General features: G+C 38.7%; 1 protein-coding gene across 1 annotated transcript; it reads left to right on the top strand.

Annotated features, from left to right (window-relative positions):
• Positions 1–3476: 3476 nt before the first annotated feature.
• fhdc1 (FH2 domain containing 1) lies at positions 3477–16588 on the top strand (the record flags this gene model as incomplete). Its single annotated transcript, XM_079261036.1, has 11 exons — positions 3477–3983; positions 6434–6495; positions 8604–8706; positions 8836–8921; positions 9441–9541; positions 10332–10402; positions 10625–10732; positions 11163–11233; positions 12293–12410; positions 12582–12746; positions 14426–16588. 11 exons carry the CDS (start codon positions 3477–3479, stop codon positions 16586–16588), a joined length of 3555 nt encoding a protein of 1184 aa, XP_079117162.1.
• Between the last annotated feature and the right edge of the window lie 5663 nt (positions 16589–22251).

Here is a 22251-nt window from a genome sequence, read left to right as displayed (position 1 = left end):
TGAAAAGTCTGTGAAGCAGTGGGAGACCAGTGAGATTTTGGAGGTAGAAAAATTTTCAGAAGGTGTTGACTTGGAAACTGTCTGTTACCGAATATTAGTTCTTATGTAAATGATCTGCTATTAAATATTTTTTCTCTTAAATGTATTGTATTTAAGTTGCTTCAAGACAGTCCAAACCTAATGCTCTCCCATCACCACCTGTCTCTGATTTATCCCCCGTTTTCTGTCAGACTTCCTATTTGTGTCTTTCTTTATACAGCGGAGTATCAGATCACTGTAGCCATGTCAATTCCTTTGACTGTGAGGGATCCCCTGAATAACGTTTCCCTCCTACTGAGGGAATAGAGCTGAAGCTGATTTAATATAGAGAAGAGAGCAGAGACTTCAGTACTTGCCTTTCTTTTAGCCTGTGAGCCGACTTTAATTATTCAGACCATGGTGTTAACTGAAGTAAGAATGAAATGACACATCTAATGATATTATTTTGTGTTCACAATATTTAAGTTTATCTTGTATGTAGGATAAATATTCAGGCTGTGACAATATGCTTTCATCCCAATTCAGTTTGATTCCAATTTTTTTGGGTGCCGATTCGATTTAAATTGCGATTCTCAAGATTCTTCAATATTGCTGATTTTTGTAGACTAAAAACAAAAAAAATTTACAAAGCTTTTTTTTGCTTTGATTTCAAGTAGGAAAATACTACATCATAGCCAGACCATCATTCTGCTGCTATAATTCCCAAGAAGACATGTAAAATGATCAATAAAAACAACCAAAAAGACAAAATTTTATAATGGATTATTTTTATTCATTTGAAAGAGAAAAATAATTTTTTTTAACAAAAAAACTATTTTAAAATTGTGAAACAAAAGAATCCCGATATTTGATTTTTTTTCTTTGATTTTCCAACCGTAATAAATATATACATCAATGATTTTGATTGATTTTTATTTTCATCATTTCCTTGTTTTGAAGTAAAATAGCTATGACGAAAGAGTTCAAATTCTTTTACAGTACTTTCTTTAGTTTTGTTTTCTTTGTCACACCTGGTTTTCAGTAACTGATAACACATCTGCTCTTCATTTGTAATCAGCTTCTCCTGTTTAAGTACTACTTTATTTCTTTGGTTCATGTCAGCTTGCTGTCTCTCCTGTCAAGTGACAGTGTTCTCATGTTTTGGCTTATTGCCATTGGAGTTTTTTTTAGGGTGAGGGGATTGAAATCCTGATATTGCCATATCATCATCGTCAGTCTGACTTATGCTATATTGAGCCTGCATTTTGGCTGTATTCACATGCATTATAACAGATAGCTGTTATGTTGATGCATGATGCAATCGCACAGGCAGATCCAGTGTATTTGTACACAAGTCCTATGTTTGTGTTTGTGAATCCTTGCTGCACAGAACAAGCTCCCAACTTTTAGTTTCTACTCCACCAGATAGATCACATTATTTGGTTCAAACGCTTCTTATAAGGAGAAGGATGAGAGTCCTTCTTGCAATGGGTTTCTTCAGATGGAGAAGTCATCAAGCAGCTCAAATGATTCAAAGTAGTGTTACCTAAATTTGACCATAATGTTCACTGTTCCAGAAATGGAAATAAAGCAAAGTTACCCACCTGAAGCAAAGTTACTGCATTAGTCCAGTACATGCACTGTTCACTGACTGGAAGTTGAAGCATCAATTTTCACCTCATTTTAGTTGCCTTATTAGTAGCATTGTTCCTGTTGATGTGTGCTCTGATTTGTATGTGATCCAGAGAGGAGAGAGGGATTTCCAAGTCAGGATTTTCATTTGGCAAACAATGCTTTGGTTAAATTTCCATTATCAGCTGATAGACAATGCAAAGGTTCATGGGAATGTTAAAGATTGTTAAGTTAAATTGTCAGTGCTGTTGGGAAATACTTTGATTTTCAAACAAACTTCAAAATATTAAAATCATTTGCATAATGTCTATCAGACATTGAGCTACAGCAGTTGGGACAGGTTGCAGGCAAAAAAGCAGGGTCTGGTCGATACCCCAAAAAGTACCACTTCCATCTTTTTCTGTTTTTTTTTTTTTGTGACATCCACAATTTTATCCAATCAAAACAAATAAAACTTAATTTATAAAGCACTTTTCTTGCCAAAGGCAACACAAAATGTTTTCCATGATAAGGCTATTTATACATATTACAGTAAAACAAGCCTACACACACCAAAGTAAGCAACATAGCAATTTAAAAACACACTTATTGTCAAATACAATCACACAGACATTCACACACATGCAACAAAACAGTTGACCCCCCATGCCCACTCTCTTAGTATGAAAATATTAACAATAAATAAATATGTCATCAAGACAGTTGTTGCTACTTTTATAAGGTGCTAATCAGTTTATGAATTATCTGCATTTTCAATAAAATGAAATCCCAGATTTTCTGAGAACAGAAATCCCACACACAGTAGGGGAAGTTGATATAGTTAAGAGACCACCTAGTCTGTCAGAAAAGCTCAATAATCTGCTCAATAAGATTTAAACAATCAAGAGTAGATCCCTAACACCAGCACAATGCCCCAGCTGAGAGACAAACACACCAGGATCCAGGTTTTGAGCTTAATAACTGTTTTCCTGTACAAGTTTGTCTGATTCAAAACCCAAAGTCTTATTGGATGATAGTAAATATATCAAAATGTCACATTTGAGTGGCACTAATTTTTGTTTTTGACATACAGACTTTAACTGTAAGGTCTATTGTGCAGCTGCTTAAGAAAGTTAACAGACAGCTCAATACAAAACAATAGTCTTTGATGAGATTCACATTTTTTTCTCACAATTTGTCATTACATAAGTTATCGTTCTTAGTGGTTTGCTACATGAGAACTATTTAAAAGTGATACCACATTATGTAACAGAAGCTAAGCTGTGTGTGTTATGTCTCAGACCATTATACACACCAGTGCTTCACTTCAAAGGTCTCCAACATATGAAAAAAAAGGATTTGGTAGTTCTCTCATTGTAAGCATCTTTGTCTGGGTACCCCTGCTCTTTTGATATGCAGTACCCCTTGGTTTTTCCTAATTCCAGATTGCCCATGCTGACACGCTTGACTACCTCAGTGTAATCCTGTCTTGTTTTTGTCCCTCTTGCAGTTCCATGTCCATTCACGCCCCCTGTCCCCTTCCTCTGGAAGGTAACCTTCAAAGGCTCTGCTCAGCATGATGGATGACCAGTTGAGTGATGGAGATGAACAACGTGAAATGACATGTTCCCTTCAGTGTGACTAGATGAAACGTCTACGTTTTTGCAGCAGTGAGGCGCTGCATAATTTTCATCTTCTTTAGATTTAACCGACAGACTTAAAGGAAAACAGAGTAGTTGCCTTGAAATCAATTCTGATGTTTGAGAAGTAATGATCAAATGTTTTTTTCAATTTGTGTAACACACTCCATCAGCATAACGTTTGTATGCTGAGTGTTAATCTGAGTCATGCTTGTTATGAGTTGTTCATCCACAACCAATGAGCCAAAGAGCTGCAGCAGTGAGGAGAGCAGCTGCACCACTTCTTCCATCACTACCTCTGAGCCATCCTCCATGTCTGGACAAACCAACTCCACCTTGCCTTCCCTAAGCGATGCCCCATACATCCCTCAGCATGAAGCTCCACCACCACCTCCCCTCCCTCCCCCACCTCCAGGGGCACCCCCACCTCCCCCACCTCCAGCCACCATGTCCACCACCCATAACATGAGGAAGAAACGCCGTGTGAGAAGTTTCTTCTGGAAGCCCATTCCAGAGGAGAAGGTGCGTGGGAAACCAAACATCTGGACGTTGGCAGTACGGCAGCAGCAGTACCAGATTGACGTTCGCTCTGTAGAGGAGCTTTTTGGGCAACAGGAGGAGGCAGTAACAGGCCTACGTGGGGCAACTTCGACAACTGGAACCACAGCTCGTGTTTCAAGATGCCGCTCTTTTAAGGAGAGCAGCAAAGATGAGGTGAGTGGCTTCATTTAAGCTTTAAGAATGGCAATTAACCATTTTGAAAATGGCCTGTCATTATTTTACTGATTGAAACATCCCAACTAAATATAGTGAAAGCTAACAAATCTTACTTAGAAGGGTTGTTAGTTCTTTTGTTTTCTTGTTTTTCAGATTGCAAAGTTACATTATGTTTCCATTAAATGTGTTGTTTATTACTAGAGACATGATGTTATGACTGATAACTATTTAAAAATTCCCCGACATTGTTTTTGTTAACATGTGAATGATATTATAATTACCTTAGGTGTTCCAAACATCACTGATGGGATGAGAAAATCCCAAAGCCATACTTAAAAAGCTACAGCACACACCTTTCCTAACTGCTACAGTATCACGAAATCCCTGCAGGGAGTGGTTGAATAATAGTACTCAGTTACAGTTCTTCTTTGTTAATGCAAAAAGATTTGTGTTCATGGATAGAATGAAAGGTTGCTAACTGTATTATGTGCTCCTGGAAAGTAACATGTGACTTGTACAGCAATAGGAGGATGGGAACCTACGTCACTACTCAGTGCAGTCTTAGATGTAAACAATACACCTGATACATTTTCTGAAGCCACAGAGGATAACCTGACCATCAATGTACTAAATACCTGACTTGACCAGATAGATAACTATTAAAATAACCAGAATGTTAAAAGTGCAAAATAAACTAAATGTGCGGTACAGGGACAAAATTCTTCCCGATGCAAGGAGACGCCATAGGAAAAGAACATATTGACAACAATCAACATGTCTGTCTAATTTCACTGAAAGACAAAATGATTAAAATAGATTTAAAAGTAATCACAACAACTTGCCCTTTGCCACATTAATGGCAAGCCACGCCTCTGCCAGCATATCAAACAGCAGACAAACCCGCTGGAGATGGGAATGTCATGTGTCACTGTAGACCACCAAGTCATCTAAACACACAGCAGACCCAGCAGCACCTCTATTCATTCACTGGAACACTGCCAGAGCATCCCACAACCCAAACCTTATAACCTTTATATGAATACAGCCCAGAAAGTGTAACGAGCATATTCTTGCATATTTCTTGTATATGTGTCAGCAGATTGACATTCTGGTATCCTGTCAGTAGGTTAAACTTGCTATTGAGCAGAACTGACCTATACCATCATTTAAACTAAATGGAAAAAAAGACTTTTGTCACAGCATTGACCCTGAAATGGGAAACTTATTAGTGTTATCTGGTTTCTGCACCAAAACACACAGGAACACCCTGCTGGATGATGATGGACATGCAATACCACTCTGGAGCATGTAATCAATAGTCTTTTTCTCATGGGACATGCACTTAAACTGCTGTTTGATCTGTTGCGCATCTCCCACATTAGTATCATGTTACACACTATTTTTACACGAGGTAACATCCCCAAACAAACAAGGATAAGCACACCAAGCTTGTAGCGCTGTAGGCAGAATGATTTGACAACAAATCCAAATCATGGAGGGCTGCAGAATTATTCAGCCAACCACAACCCATCATCGGGCTCAGGCACCCATCAGTCTAAAAGTCCTAACAAATGGCAAGAGCAGGACAGATCCATCCTTGTCACACACAGGTGTACGCTGATAATATGGTTTCAGAAGACTGACTTGGTCTCCAGCATCTCTGAGTTTGGATCATATAATTCAAACTTACTTCAGTGCTGACAGGTCTGTCCCTGTTGTCTAAAACTGGTTCTCAAACCTTTTGTGTCTCAAATTTTAAACTAGTTTTTCCATCTCATTATGTAATATATTTACTTCACATACCTGTCCCAAAAAAAGCATTTCCTGCCACTTCACACTCCCATTTTCATTTATTCACTAGAGCTGGTCTGCTAACTCTGAAATGGTTCATCTGTTGTACTCAACAACAAATCTCATTAAAATTGGGAGAATACTTTGAGTTCACTGACTGTTGATTAAGACTAAACTTGTCTAAAATATCCATCTATCCATTTTCCTAACTGCTTATTCCAGTGAAGGGTCGCAGGGAACCTGGAGCCTATCCCAGCAGTCATTGCGGGCGAGAGGCAGAGTACACCCTGGACAGGTCGCTAGTCCATCACTGCCCAAATTATGCTGAATTTCAGTCAGATGTTTAAGAAACAAAAAATAAAAGCATCAACTAAAAAGTTTGAGTTACACTCATGACTAGTAAAATACTGCAGCCTAAATGCGGCTGTCTTTTGCTGTTAAAATTTCATGATGGAATCATTTGAAAATGATGCAATATAAATAATTTTGTGATTAGTGATTGGTGAAAATCTGAATTAAACCCTGGGTGTTTTAAACAGCTCCAAGAGTTCTACATATAATGGGAGAATGGATGTTTGTGTTAAGGTACATAAAGAATGTTTGTCTAACCAGCCTCTCAAAATCATATACTGGAATGTCTTCTACCTTTTTTTCAGATCAGCATCCTTGACTCAAAGAGGGGTATGAATGTGGGCATTTTTCTCAAGCAATTTAAGAAGTAAGTCTTTCACAGAAGATAATCATGCATTCCGCATGCACTCCCTGTATTGTATTTGACTGGAGTAACCAAAACAATTTCTCACACTGTAACTTTAATTTCAAGCATTTCATCTACTTTATTTGAGCTTTCTTGTTTCATGGTGTTGATTTCTTTTAAAGTTTATTTTTAATCCCTATATCCCAATATAATTCTTTTTATGCTTTGGAGTAAAGCGTTTAGAGTTGTCTTGTAGATGAAATGCTACACAAATAAACGTGCCTTGCCGTGGTCAGATTGGTCAATGTGAATACTGACTTAAAGACTTTGTCGGTCAGAATGCACCTGTATATGCAGAAAAAATTAAATAAACATGAATACTTATTCAAAATTTTAAAAAAAACAACCCTCTATTGTTTGGGTCACAGACGAGGAGATACAGATGCATTATGTTTTCAATTTTTCTTAGGAAAGAATTGAATAAAATTCCGTGTCATTTAGCTTTAAAAGCTTTCGGTCCCTTTGGCTTCAGGTATTGCATACTGATACAAAGCATCTTTTGAGGGAAGGTAGTTAAGTTACATAATGGTTGATTAGCTGACAGGCGAACATTTTATTACAGAGATAAGTGAAATATAATGAAGGCAGAAAGGTCCTTTACCAATAATTCCTCTGTGACTAATGAGTTGAAACTGATCAAGTAACATGATACTCAAGCTGGATGTAGTTTGACTTTAAAAACGATCATCATAGGTACATTTCTTTTAAGATTAAACACATGAACACAGCTGCTTTATAGAAAATATTTTCACTTTCAGTTTGTGTTTAGTCCCTTGCAAAAGAAAAAAAATCTGCTAAAGTCATTTATATTCATTTTAAAGTTGCTCTAACAGAGTTAGTGTTGCAAGTCAGATTGTTGGAGCAGAGTACAAAAAGTGCACTAGGTATCTGTTTCCATGGCAATCTATTTGCATGGCTCCCCACTGCATTTTAATGGCATTTGACTGAGTCATACTGTACAGAGTCAGGACCAGGTAAGAGCAGTGACTTCATCATAACTTTTGTTTGCTTGTGATTGGGATTCTTTATTTTATATTGACCAGCTCTGTCCAGTGTTATACATTATGCTCCCTAAGTGAACTTTTGAACAAGTTGTCACATCAGTGTCCACAATTCTGTAGATTTAGATCAGAAGTATATCTTAAGCCTTCTTTTGTTATTACCAATGACAAACCGGAATAAAATATACAAAAATACATCTTGCAAAGAGTAAATAAATTGCATGAGGCCTATGATCATTTTAAATCCACAGTATGGTTAGCAGAGTCATGATCACAAGCAAAAGATAAAACACACTGTTGTGATATTCATGTTTTACTTTTCCTCTTACGCAAATCTCCTTCAAGCACCATGTGGCTAATTAGCATAAGCAACACTGTGCACATGTCTTCATGATGTTGCACACTTTCCTAGCTCTATATCCACATGTATTCTGAGAATGCCAGCATGTAATGAGCTCAACGGGTTTCAGTCTTCTTCAGAGTCAATCAGTTTGCTTGAAACAATCCTTCTCATTACATGACCGTAATGGATGTTACATAATCTCCATCCAACTTCTCAAATTCACTTCTGCAGGATAGTGTCCTCCATACTGGTTGTTGAATTTTGCTTTGTGGTTTTTTTTCTTCAGTTTCTGAATTTGGGTTACAACAAAATGCACCCTAAAGAGTTGCACCGATATGATACAGTGTCAAAAAAATATAAATGTATTACACCCTGCACAGATACGGTACTGGGCTGCATGTATTCATGTTAATTTGTAAAATGGAAACTTCCCACATGCTGTATTTTACAATCTTGATCTGTTTTAGTGGTAGTGTTCAAGTAAGAATTGTGTTGCATGTCTACAAAAAGAAATATTATAAATTCAAGCACAAGAAATGATTGTATAGATTTACATTTCTGGGATAGATGATCATCCACGTTCCCTGTTAATGACACCACTCCAGAAAGAAACTATCTCAGGAATAGTTTACATGTGGTGCCTATTATAGCCTTTGTAAGGATTCATGGAGAGCACCTGCGTTATTAAAACTGAACTCAGCTGAAAGAAGCTCTCTGTCTTTCAGGTCCAATCACTCCATTGTTGAAGACATTCGAAGAGGAGAGGGAAAGACTTACGGAGCAGAGCTGCTCAAAGACCTGGTGAAGCTCCTGCCTGATGCAGAGGAGGTCTGTTTGTGTATCTGTTTGTGTGGTTTGGATGAAAGTATGAATAGCATAAAAGATGATCAAAGACAGTTTATGTGAATTTAAAACTAAAAAACCCACTGAGCTTCTTCTCTTTATTATTTTCTGCAGATCAAGAAGCTACAGGCTTATAAAGGTGATCCGGACAAGCTGACACTGGTTGATTCTTTCATGTACCTCTTAATCCAGGTGCCACGGTGAGTTGATTTCAATGGTAATATACTGTATGTAGTCAGGTTACCATCAAAGGGGAATGTGAAGTCAGCAGTTTGGTGATGAGGGAAGGATAAAGGGTCTTACATGACATTTCTGTGCAGAGTAGCCCATAGGGTTTCAACATTTTATGGGAAATTCCTATTAACTTCTATTTGTCATTTGTTCAGCAAAGTGTAGCAAAGCATTTGTTTCAATTAGAGGATAAAAGGATTTTTCTTGGAGGAAAATGCAGCTTGAGTGGACAAAAGCACAGCATGTGACCCTAAAATTAAAGAAAAAGTTTGTCATTATATCATGGTAGAATCAAATCAAATACTTTATTTTTTCCCGAGGGGAAATTCAAGAATCTTATCATGAACTTATCATTTTAATAAATTATATAATATCAATAACACACCTCCCATTTACCCACCAGTAATGACCTGAAACGGCACCTTGTTAAACAACGAAATCAGCCTTTCACCATCTCACATTTTAATTCCTTCTGCTCCATCTGACAGGTTTGAGGTCCGGATCGAGGCCATGGTCCTTCATGAGGAGTTCTTCCCTTGCTGTGCTTTGATGAGCCACGAGATTGATATTGTCCGCATTGCCACTAAAGGTAATGACACACAGCCTTGGCTACCCATGCTGACACACATGTTCAGACAGGTGACCCAGAAATTTGAGCTGTTGGAGGTGGTTGGAGGTGGTGTCACACATGATACAGCCATGTGGGGACAGAATGGAAAAAAAAAAGTCACTTTTGTGCTCCCTTTGTCTACTAGGGTATATGTTTGTATGTCTGTTTGTATATGTATGTGTGTGTGCCTAGTTGATAAGTTAACATAACCACACAAAATTTGATCCATACATACAAGATGCTTCATTGGGATGACTCATTCCCATTCTTACCACTATAAAAATGTAAATATCAAAAGTTGTAATTTTTTATGTGGGAGGGTGAATTACATGAATTATGAAACTGAATTTTTATTTATATTTTGTAAATCCGTGAGCTGACAAAGAGGCAAATTTAGGTTATTTGGAAGCTATCAGTGGAGTAACTGTGTAATTTTAGCTGAGTCATACACCTTTACCTCTTTATGCTGTGTTGGAGCTTTCTTAAAACCTTCCTTCACAGTACTTTGACCTTTTCACTGCATTGCAGGGTAATCAATTAAACACGGCATGAGATGATTAATTGAAACTTTTATGGCACACTTTAATTAAAATGTCCCACAATCACTCTCAGTGTTAGCACTAAAAGAAAAGATATTCGAAAATAAATAGTTGTATTTAAATAGTAATTAATGTTTTGGGAAGAGATTATTTCTGCTGAACTTTTCTGTGTGATAATATCTGAAAATGAAATTGTGTGTTTTTAATGGCATTTATATGGATTCCTGTAGAGCTAATGAACTGTGAAGAGCTTCATGCCATCCTTCATCTGGTGCTGCAGGCTGGAAACATCATGAATGCTGTAAGTGCCATAAAATAGTATCAACATCACACTCTAATCTCTATGGAACACAATGTTAGACCATTATACTTTGTGTTTTGTATAAAAATGGAATTAACTGAGGTCTACTGCACAGATAAACTATCAGATGAAAGCCAGAGTCTATTTTCAGTATTATCCGTGGACAATTTGCTATGCTTCTATGAGATTAGCCACTTTCTTTATCAAATGTCTTATTTACAGGGTGGCTACGCAGGAAATGCTGTGGGGTTTAAATTGTCATCTCTTCTCTCATTGGCTGACACCAAAGCCAACAAGCCAGGAATGAACCTGCTGCATTTTGTTGCCATGGCAAGTGAAGCTTTGTTCATGATGCATTATTATTATTATTATTATTATTATTATTATTATTATTAATAATAATAATAATAATAATAATAATAATAATAATAATAATAATAATAATAATAAATTGTATATGTTAAAATGAAAAAGTTTTCCATAAGCACTATAGTATGTTTTTTTTTTTTTTTATTGTTTGTGTTACATTAATAGAATTAGAAATCTGGGACACTAACATTTTCTAAGTCACAGACAACACTTTCATATACACAGTGTCCACCCAGTGATTACAGTGAGGCAGGTGGACAGCAGATGGTGACAGGAAACACTAAAGAGCCAAGACTGACTGGCAACAATTACATAACTGAACAAAAATGACTTGAGCACTTCAGCACTACCAAATGTTTGGAAGTAAATCATTAAATGTCTCTCAATGCAGGAGGCAAAGAAGAAAGACGAAAAGCTGCTCAAGTTTCCGGAGAAACTTCAGGATGTGCAGAGTGCTGCCAGGTAACTCAAGCAATAACGCCACCTGCCCATTTTCATTTAATAAAAATGACAAGTTTTGCTATAATCCAATTACTTGGAGGTACAAGTGGAAAAGGGATTAATCCAACATTTTGTCAAAGTCTTAGCATCCCCTAACAAAGTCTTCCCTATAGACACCATGAGGAGTTAGCAGAGAAGAAATAGTGCCTGTAAAAAGCTGTTCTCTCAGTGTATAAACAGTGTCATGTGATCTGCAGTGTTAGCGTACTGGTTTGCAATTTATGTATATGAGTTTTATTCTCTACCCTCCTTTGTAAAACCATATGGATAGGTCAGTAAATTATGTTGTCGGATTTACCAAATGGAGAGCATGTAAATTACCATGCTCTATTTTCAGTTCAAAGAGAACATGGATTACAAAGCTGTTTGCATGAATTGTAAAAGTTAAAGCAAAGATTATCAACAGAGTAATGGTAGACAGTTTGCACCATTTATAAACTCAGATCTTTAGACATACATACAGGGAACAGACAGGTAAATAAATCACAGAGAATGTAAAAACATGAACCGGTTCTTTTCAGAGCAACTGCAAACATGCTTATTTAAGGAGTAAAATTTCAGCCATTGAGACTATAACAACTTAAAAGATTTGTGATATTCTAGTTAAATTTATTGGACTTAACCTTTCCTACCAATCCACCCAAATAGGCAAAAATGTAGTTAACACAAGTTTGAATAAATGTTTCAGTGACTGTGCAGATGTTTAGTTTTCATGAATACAGCGAAGTCTGGCCTCTTTAGCACAGCTGACATCTAACTTTAGTGCAGTGCTATGAGAGTTAAAGCAGAGCTCAGTGTGGCTCAGTCAGGCTTTGTCAGCTTCACAAGGTCATGTCTTTGTTGCGTCAGTGCAGCTCCAGATTACTCCTCTTCCCTAAGGAGCATTTCACAGCAGTTCTGCCCTAAATTTTTTAAAGAACTATCATTCATTAAGCAAAATATTGCCAATTTGCAGTCAGCTATGTCTGTAGTTTATAGTATGCTTGCTGTTACAAGTGTGTTTCTGCTGTTTTCATACAGAGTTTCGGTGGAAAACATTGAGCTTGAGTATTCTTCCTTATATGTACGAATCAAATCCCTGGAGGAGAAAGTTCAAGGAGACCAAGAATTACTGCAGCAGCTGGAGCCCTTTCTGCAGGTGAAGCAGCAGCAGTTATGTAATATGTTATACACAGACACATACAGCAAGTTGGATCCAGGCCACTGTACATCTCTGAAGCTGCTGACTCAAGTGCTACAGAAAATGACCGCTATATAAAGTGAACAGAAAAAAAGAAAATGTGCATGTGTTTTTTCTGTCTTGCTTCAGAACTCAGCACAGACGCTTCAAGACTTAAAGAGACGCAGACTGGATCTGCGTAAAGAGGGGAACACTCTCATTGATTTCTTTTGTGAAGACAAGGATACCTTCAAGCTGGATGAGTGTTTCCGCATTTTTCAAGACTTTTGCATCAAATTTAACAAAGCCGTCAAGGTCAGTTTGAGAGAAAAGATCATTTCGATAGGTAGCTTTAAGATTGGAAGTCTTTCCAATGTATAATGTAATGTGCATGACGTTTTGTGGTGAAAAAAATCACTGCAGTAAAAGGACTTGCTGTGTACTAGGACTCACATCGGAGGCACTGTATTGGTTGACATACACTTCTAATTCTCCAGTCGCCTTACCCAACACATCATCTTCACATGGACACGATTATGTATTTCTTGAAAAGTCTAGAGCAATGTATTTAGACAGCTTCACATAACTGCTAGTTATTTTTTGTGAATGAAATGAATTCTGGCCAAGGAAAGAAAACTTGAATTAAATTAGTTGTTCAAGTTCTCTGTTTCTTCTAGTTGTTTTCTTTCTTTCTGTCACACTTTGAGCCAGAAAGCAGAAGGAGCAGAGCAGACACTCCCTCAGTACAACTGCTTCCACCTGCTGACATCACCTGCTTTTTAATATTCCAGTAACCCAGTATATAGACAGTCTTGCTTCAGTCTTTTTTTTGTTTCCATGTCCAACTTTCTAGCTGTCAATCCTGAACTGATTCCCTGGTTCTGTCCCTGCCTGTTTCTGACCATTGCCATATGTCCCAGCACTGTTGTAGATCGACATCTGGATTCTTCTGAAAGGACAATGGATCGCAATCTCTGTGTTGCTATCGGGTTCTTTCCACCCCTGTTACACCTTCACTGTCAGCAGCCACCAGATAGCAAAGCACATTACTGTGCATCTGTAATAATTGGTTGCTTAGAGTAGGGATCCCAAATCCTGGTCCTCAAGGACCGGTGTCCTGCAGGTTTTCCAAGTGTTCCTGCAGGAACACACCTGACTCACACTCAGACAAGCTCTGCTCATGTCTGCTAAATACACATTGATATGAATCACGTGTATTGCAGCTGGGATACTTGGAAAACCTGCAGGACAGCAGTCCTCGAGGACCAGCATGGGGGTTCCCTGGCTTAGAGGGCTGACTATGAGGCTGGTCCATACCCACATTTTTTTTTAACACACTTGTTTTATAAGCTCTTAAATCTTGTCTTAAATGGTGTGTGTACATGGATCTATGTTGTGATCTGCTTCTAATGCACAACAGAGACTTTTTTTTTTTAAATGAGGCCCTGGATGTAAACAACGTATTGTGGTTTGAATGATTCAAGTGCGATGAAGAACTGCATCAGTGAGTCTCTTTCTAAAGCATAGTTGTGCATGGTGTATTCCCAACATTAGTGATCATGACATCCCTCTGTTGTAATCATTCAATTCAACTTTATTTGTATAGCGCCACTTCACAACAATGTTGTCACAGGGCACTTTACATACACAAATCAACATACACATCATTTTGAGCCAATTCATACATATCCTATAATAGAAATCAACTGATTGCATCGAGTCATGACTTCGATCCAATCCCCCATCCTGAGCATACATGAGGCGACAGTGGGAAGGAAAAAACTCCCCCGTAACAGTAAGAAAACCTCCAGCAGAACCCGGCTCAGGGAGGACAGTTGGGTCCAGTATATTCAGACTCCAACTCATGTGGGAATACCAGCAGAGAAATTTGTTTCTTTAGGTATTTTGTGGATCTTGTCATGATTTATGTTCTTTTTGTCTTGGCGACACTTGCTCTAAAATTCATCATCTCTCTGCCTCTCTGTTCCTCTCAGGACAACACAGACCGCGAGTTGAAGGAAGCAGCCAGACAGCGGCGTCTAAGAGAGCTGGAGGAAAAGCGTTTTGCGTGGTCGGGTGACGATCAGAGCAATGTTTTTGGTCGGAGCAGCAGTGAGAATGACGTGGAAATGCTCACAAAGGAAGGTCTTCTGGACTACTTTCAAAAGAGGTCTCAGAGTCCACACAGCCCGCTTGGACGCTCTGCGAGTGCCCGCCGCCACCGTCACACTATGACCTCCATAGCAGATCGGGAACTCCAGGGATACCTTGAGCTGTTTGGGAGAGCAGGAAATCCCACTGACTATTCCAAGTTTAACAGTCTACCTCGCTCAGGCCGCCCTCTCCAGCGAAGGACAACGCCGTGGATTTCAGGGCAGGACGACAGTCGTGAGCTTGGATGTGACAGACAGGTGACATCTCCTCATGCAGAAACTGAACCTATCAGCCCACTGGCCAGGTTTTCCTCCTCAGGACTAAATGATAATGAGGACCCATACAACAACAATAATTACTTATCTGTATCAGAGGGCAGCGGTCTGCCTCGTTCTTTTTGTGTCTTTCATAAGCCCTCGCATCTACCCAACCCAACAATTACCGGCCAAATGAATGTCAGCGTGGAGAAGCATACATTAGTTCGAGGTCCTCAAGCTTTTGACCTACCTAGCCCAAACAATAACAGTAATCATATGCACTTTGACAACCAGGGGGATGTTTTGGTTACAGAGCTCGAAAAGGAACCCCACTTACCCAAGAATATAAAAAGCCTTCCACATAATAAAGACTCAGAGGAAGGAGCAAATCCAAAGGAGCGATGGGATGGTAAAGTCGATTCTGCAACACAGGCTGGGGTCTCTTCTGAGAAGGAGAAAGAGGAAGAGGACTACAGCACAATGTCATCAACAACCTGCGATACCCCCCTCCCTTTGGATACATCTGTATCCAATAAGAAACCAGTGTTTTACATACTTGACTACACAGAAACCGACTGCTCTGTTACCTTGGATTACTCTGAGGTTGAAAGCTCATCTATAAGGAACGAAGGACTTCATTTTAGAACTGACCGCAGCAAGCTTCAGAATAGCCAGCAAGATCCAAGCTCTATATCCTCTAATTTGGAGTCTTTGTCACCGAACGAGCAATCTGTTTCAACCAATGACTTCTCAGCTCCAAAATCTATGGATGCAACATCTATGACTCCTTCTGCCACCACAGAAGAGTGGGACACGGATAGTTGTGACACAGCTGAAGGAAAACAAGGCACGGAGAATGTTGAACAGAGAAACATAAAAAAACCAGCACATACAAAAAGCAGCAAAGTTGCCAAGAGCAGCGGAAGTCGAGGAGTGCGAACACTGACCAGCAGCGAGAGCCAGGGCATGCGGAAGGTTGTGCCCATCAGCAAAGTCACCAGGACAGGCAGCAAACGTGCAGAGAGGCTTTTAGTACATGACAGCGGAGAGGTGCGGCGACCCCTCCGTGATCAGAGCACCCCAGCAAGGGGCAGGATTGAGAAGACAACGAGACCTCCTCGGCACTCGAGTTTGCCTCCTGAAGAGTCCAAAGTCCTGAAGGGCGGAGCCCCCGCAGCTAGCATTTCTAGATGGACGCGTGATTCCACACAGAGGAAAGCTTCTATTCACAAGCCGAGCGCCAAACCGCTGAGGAACATCCCCAAGGCAGCGCCTGAGGAGAAGATGTGCCGTTCCACCATGAGAGCTCTTGCCCAGGCCCAAGCACAGGGTGGAGCTTCTTCTGAGAACAGCAGCTTACACACACACAGCTTGAAAAACCCCTCTGATGTCCCCAGCTTTGCCCGCAACACTGTAGCTTCATCTTCCAGGACCAAGAAGGACCTGGGCCCCCCATCCGTCCCGTCCACTCCGTCTCGCAGCCCCTCACTCCGTGGCCGTCAAGCTTCAACGAAGCAGAGTCGGGTTTCACCCACAGTTCACACCAGTGATGAGAAGCCGCAAGGGACAAACCTACGGCGGGTGCAAAGCGTGAGGGCAAGCAGCCGCAGCACCTATCGCAGTGAGACTCCTCCTCCAACCACAACACGGGAGGATATTCGCAAGTCTAGCAGCTTTTCGGAGAAGTCTGTGCAACCCAGAGACTTGATGGTATCCAGCAAAACCATGAAGCCGAGCTGGAAGTAAAACTTGTGATCGCAGAGACAAGCAGACAGGCTTTTTTTTTGTCTCCTGTAAAGGCAACACCTCTTCCTCTTGTCCTTCCACGATGCAGAATAATCCTCTGAATACATGCAAAACAAGAGAATTCAGAAACATATTAAGCTAACTCACATCCAGTAGTTGACTCTTTCAGGTTTACAAATTGCAAAGAGCAAGATGCAATGAATTTCTCCATATTTCTGTTTTCTTCATTCAAAAATCAGCTGTTCAGTAGTTCTTGTTTCATTTTTAACTGAACCGACAAATGGCAAACCGTTCTTACTGAAAAGGCTTTTTGCCTGCTTAGCTCTCTGTGTACAGTGCTGTATGTACTAATGTCTGTGATGATGTCCCTGTCAAACACAACTCACTCACAATGTGATGCTGCTAATTAGCTCTGACAATTTGAAAATGAGAGATTTCGGTGTCTTTCTTTGTTAAGGTTTCAACATGTGTTGTTGCTGCTGTTACATCTTTTAGTTTTCCTGCCTCCTCCAGTAGACTAACAAAAATTTATTTGCCTTGTGATTATTTTGCGTGATACCTCAAAAAGATCATAGTGGCCTTGAAATATGGCTCATTTGGTTCTGCGTGATGTAGACCAAATCTGATCAGTTTCTAATAGATCTGCAGTGCCACTACTTTTCAAGTACCTGGTGTATCAATGTCACTAGAATACAGAGTCAGAGATATTATTTCAATGTATTCCAACTGTGGTACTTCTTGTACCTTGTTTATCTGTCAGTAGAATGTAAATGTGTTAAAACGCCTCCATGATGTCATGGAGTCAGTGTGCACGTTAGAAACATCTCCATAATTTAGACTAATATTCAAAAAATATAAAAAAAGCATCTAACCTACTTGATGTGCCGACAAAAATATCACCAGTCACACAATAATTTTGACAAATTGATCTAATTTTGTACCTTATTTTCTCTCAGGTTTCACTCCTTTTGATTTTATTCTGTAGCACCAATAGTTGCAAATGATCACAATTAAGCTTGTTATTCTCATCTACTGCTGCACTGATATTAGTACGGAGCAAGTCGTCAGATTTTCTGAAAAATTTATCCCACCAGACTATTTACTACAATTCAGATGGCTTTAAAATCCTTTGAGGAAGTTGGAAAAAAAAATCCTCAAAACTGTTGTACAAGAGCTTCTGAACAATTTTCTGTGCTTTTTAAAGGTGGTTTGTATTCATCAGGAAAACAGATCTTTAGTCTCTGTTGCTCAAATGTCACCCCTTGCCTTTCAGACTGCACTCTGCCATTGCACTGATGGCGGCAACGCTCACAACGGTGCATTACTGTAAAGCTTAATGTAGCCAACAAGTAGTTCACTAGTAGAACTAACTTGGTTGTAATGAATAGTTTTACTACATTCCATCACATCAAATCACAACACTATCAGTTATTGATTTACCTTGCAATCATATTTTCTGACTGTTGACACGTTTACATATCATCAAAAGTTAAGGGTAAGAGTGAAACATAAATGAGGAAAGCTGTTGTAAAGTTATTTTTGTCAGATAGTTCAGAGCCCCGCCCTGCAGGGTGGTAACATGCTGCAAGTGTTTTCCTGTTCCCTGTAATGCAAATCAAGCTAATGACCTAAAAAACCGGAAGTGGAATACTCCTGTGCGTGTGGTCTGCATATATATTAAATTTAGATCCCTTACTATTGACTGTAAAGAAGTTACAATGGCGCAGATGTCAGCTTGGTCTGTGGTGCTGATCCAGATCCCACCTGCTCAAACAAGGCCCTGATGTGTCAGTTTATGTACTTCTCTATAACTTCCGTCCAAAACATCAAAATTGTAGATTATTTATGATTAATCCTGCATAATGTGCTAAATAGCATATCTTCAATTAGGATGGTAAAATAATAAAACATAAACATCATGCAATAATAAAACATCCTGCAAATAAACAATAACAGGAATTGTTTAAATTGATCCTCAGTTATCAAGAGAGAAAAAAAGAGGCAACTTCAGCCTGGGCAAAAAACATAACACACTGTCAACGAGAATCAATTGTAATGTAAACTTTTATTATCAGTTGTTTAGAAAAGAAAACATTTCTTACACTGAGCATCAAAGAGGCTTGGATGGGTTCTTAAGTTTTTCTGCAGTCTGAGCATCCTCCTTTGTGTATCCCACAATGCCCCCTGCTGTCAACCTTTTAGCAGTCTTAAACATCACAATGGGTGCCCTTTGCGTTACATCTCACAGGCTAACCGGAGTAGAGCTTCTGTGGTATTTGCATACGTACTTGCCCTTTTCACAACTTCCTTGTTAGAGGAAGGTAACCATAGAAACACTCAAACATCTTCTGCCAACAAAACGGCCTTGTAAACGCAAAAGGTCAAAGCACTTCACAAGTTTCTCTCAAGTTGAAAGAGATAGTTTCATGCGACTGTGCTTAAACCATCTCACAGTAGGTTAAATATACTTTTTTTTTTTTTAAATGTATAAAATGTTTCATAATGGGCACATATCAATGCTGATGCTGTACAAGTAATTCCTAATATATTCATTACCCCAGGATGTGTTTTGTACTGTGGAGAGGAACGACTGGATGCTGTAAGTTTTTTATTTTTTATTTTTACTCAGATATGATTCTGTCTAATGCAAATTTCCAGGTGACTTCTGTTTTCAGAGGTAAGGCAAACAGGTGCTTTACGACACTGCTTGGTCATTTGATATCTGGAGTCCTGCAAAGAGAAATAAAAAAAGATTGATGACTGAACAAACAATCATCTCTGATCACTAGACCGCATGGCTGCTAAATTAAATGTGCTGTTGCAGTTTTATATCTCTGATGATGACAATGAAGTAATGAATAAAATTACACGTTGCTGTGGACTGAAAGCCTGTCTTTTTCTTTTAACTGGACAGATGGATTGTCCCTGGACTTATGATGCCCGTAAATCCATTCTGGTGCTGGGTATACTTGTGAATGTTTCATGTTATGTTATCGTGCACATGATGAGACGTTGTCAGAAACAACCATTTTTCTTTGTTAACTCTTCTTCTTGCTAACATTGTGTCACTCTCCTGCTGCATGACTATCTTTCCCTTGAGTCTGTGGACAAATGTCCTGATATTTTCATGCTGGTATAATGTTGTCTATATTGATCCATCAATGAAGCCAAGCTGTCCTACCCTAGGTGTAGTGTAACGGATTCAAACTAGAATACTACTCCATGTTGATGGTATAAAGGAGAGCTGACTTTCCTTTTACTCAATCACCAAGCCTTACAATCTGTCTGGCAGTGGACTGGCTCAGTCCCCCTTTCCAGCCACATAAACACAGAAAACACCCAAGCACAAAAAACATCTTTTTCTCTTCTTAGAAAAGCCTTGTTTGTTCATGTGACAAATTTCTAACATATTTTGATCCTTGTCATAAAATAGGGAACATACTCAGGATGGACTGAGGAACCAGTAACTGAATCACCACATTTTACCTACTATTTCTTGAGAGTATCTTATCCACTGCCTGGTAGTATTAGAATATATTTAGATTATTTTCTAAAAGAACTAAAAGCCAAATTAAATATAAGAACTTCTTTTAACCAACTTTTGAGATAATCTGAAAGTTTTGGTTTTTTTTTGGTCATAATCATGACTAACAAAACAAAAGTCATTTTTCATAGTTAGCTAGAGCAATGATTCTCAACCTTTTTTTTTTTTTTAAAGTTGTATCCCCTGTAGAATAATTTCTCAGCAAAGTAACCCTTTAACCAGGAATTAAGCTAGAGTAGGCCTACTGCAGGTACTGTCCCCCTGTCCACCACCAGAGGGCAGCACTGTATCTTATGTCTTAGCTGCAGCAGTAATGGCAGACATCAGCTATTTCCACCTATTTCTCAGGCAAACATGCAAAAGGGCCTTGTAGTCATCCAAAATAATCAATGATATTGCAAAATTATTCAGATATCAATGTTTGTTTTGTGGTTTAAAAATAGAATGGATGGTTCTTCATCTTAAGTTTCATCTGTTAAATTAGCTGAAACTAAACAGAAGTATAAAAAACAGTTTTATATTTACTACATATAAAGTCAGTCATTATTTTTAGATGAAAAATCACATAACCTTTCCATTTTGCACATGCATTATGATTTGAGAATATTTAAGCCCTACTGTGTGTGTGTGTGTGTGTGTATATATATATATATATATATATATATATATATATATATATATATATATATATATATATATATATATAATGTACTGCCAGCTCCTTAAAGTAACACAGCTGGCCATTGACCGGCACAGGTTTGGCTCAGTACTGCTACTACTCAGGATAAGGCAGCATACAGTACGAGAGGTCAAGCACCTTGTGACTTGGCACGTTTACCTCTAGATCAGAGTCTGTGTAGCCATGTGCAAAAGATAATGCTTCTCTCAATCCTCACTTATCCTGCTCAGCCTACCTCCTGAGGAGCAGGATCTTTACTTTCACTCTGCTGCAGGTGAAGGTACATCTTTTGAATATATTAATAGATTTTGAGAATTAGTTGAGTGATTTCTCACTTTGCACATTATGACGGATAAAAAAGCTGCTCGGATATGTCTTGCTGCTCATCTCCAGCATGATGAATATGAATTCTGGGATCAGAAACAACAGCGGCGTTCCTGCATGTGCCGAAGATCGTAGCACCACCTGCCCTGGGTCAAGTGAGTGACAACCTCTGTTTGTTTGTACACTCATGGCAGCAGCTGTTTAGAAAAAATGAAGGAAATAAGTAAGTTTCTTCTGGTCCTCCACTTATGTTTGCACATTTGAATACTTTAATATTTATTGAATAACATCCACCCAAAAAATGAAAAAAAAAAAAGAAGAAAATGTCAGTGGCTTTTCATGAGAAATGTTATTGATAACTGAATTTTGATTTCATGCAGGTTTATTCTTCAGTTTGCATTTTAGTGTAAGTGTTTTGCTACACTGCCCCACAACTAACCTCACACCCTTTCTTCTTTAAAGGGGAAAATGTCAGTTCTTATTATTCTCCTTCGTATTATTTTGACCTTTAACAAATTTATGTGTATAACAGCCTCTAGAAGACTTCATCATCATGTTAGAATCTCATACTCTCCATATTCTACTACAGCTTCAGAGATTACCTGTTAAAGATCAACAGCAGGGCAATGAGATTAGCAACCAGTGTAACTGCCTGAAGTGAGCTGTTAACGCTACTGGTTGCATTGCTGCTGAGGAAAAAAGCTGTTATTGGTGAGAGAGCACAAGGCTTTCTGGTACTGATGTGAAATCATTTTCTGAATTTAGATCTACATGACATAAACATATGATGAAAGCCAAGCTCCTAAATTTACCTAAGAAATGATGTATTCATCAGAGCTACATTCGATTGTATCTAATCAATTCATTATTGCATTCATTATTATGTACAGTATGTGTAATATTCTCATTTCCTAATTTAAAAAGACAACTGTGATCAATTTATGGGTTAACATTTGGGTCATAAACATATCTCTGAACATTATGGGGATGGAGAGTCTAAATCTCCTTGTTACAGTGATCTATTCCATGGCAGCACTTCTAATGACTTTTATTTTGAAGAGACCTTCTGCTAGAAAAAGTCTTAATATTAAACTTTCAATGCAACCCTAAACATAT

Source organism: Telmatherina bonti (genome assembly GCF_933228915.1).
Source record: "Telmatherina bonti genome assembly, chromosome: 3".
Taxonomy (NCBI): Eukaryota; Metazoa; Chordata; class Actinopteri; order Atheriniformes; family Telmatherinidae; genus Telmatherina; species Telmatherina bonti.
Note: the sequence above shows the minus strand (reverse complement) of the source record. Positions and strands in the feature narration are given on the sequence as shown.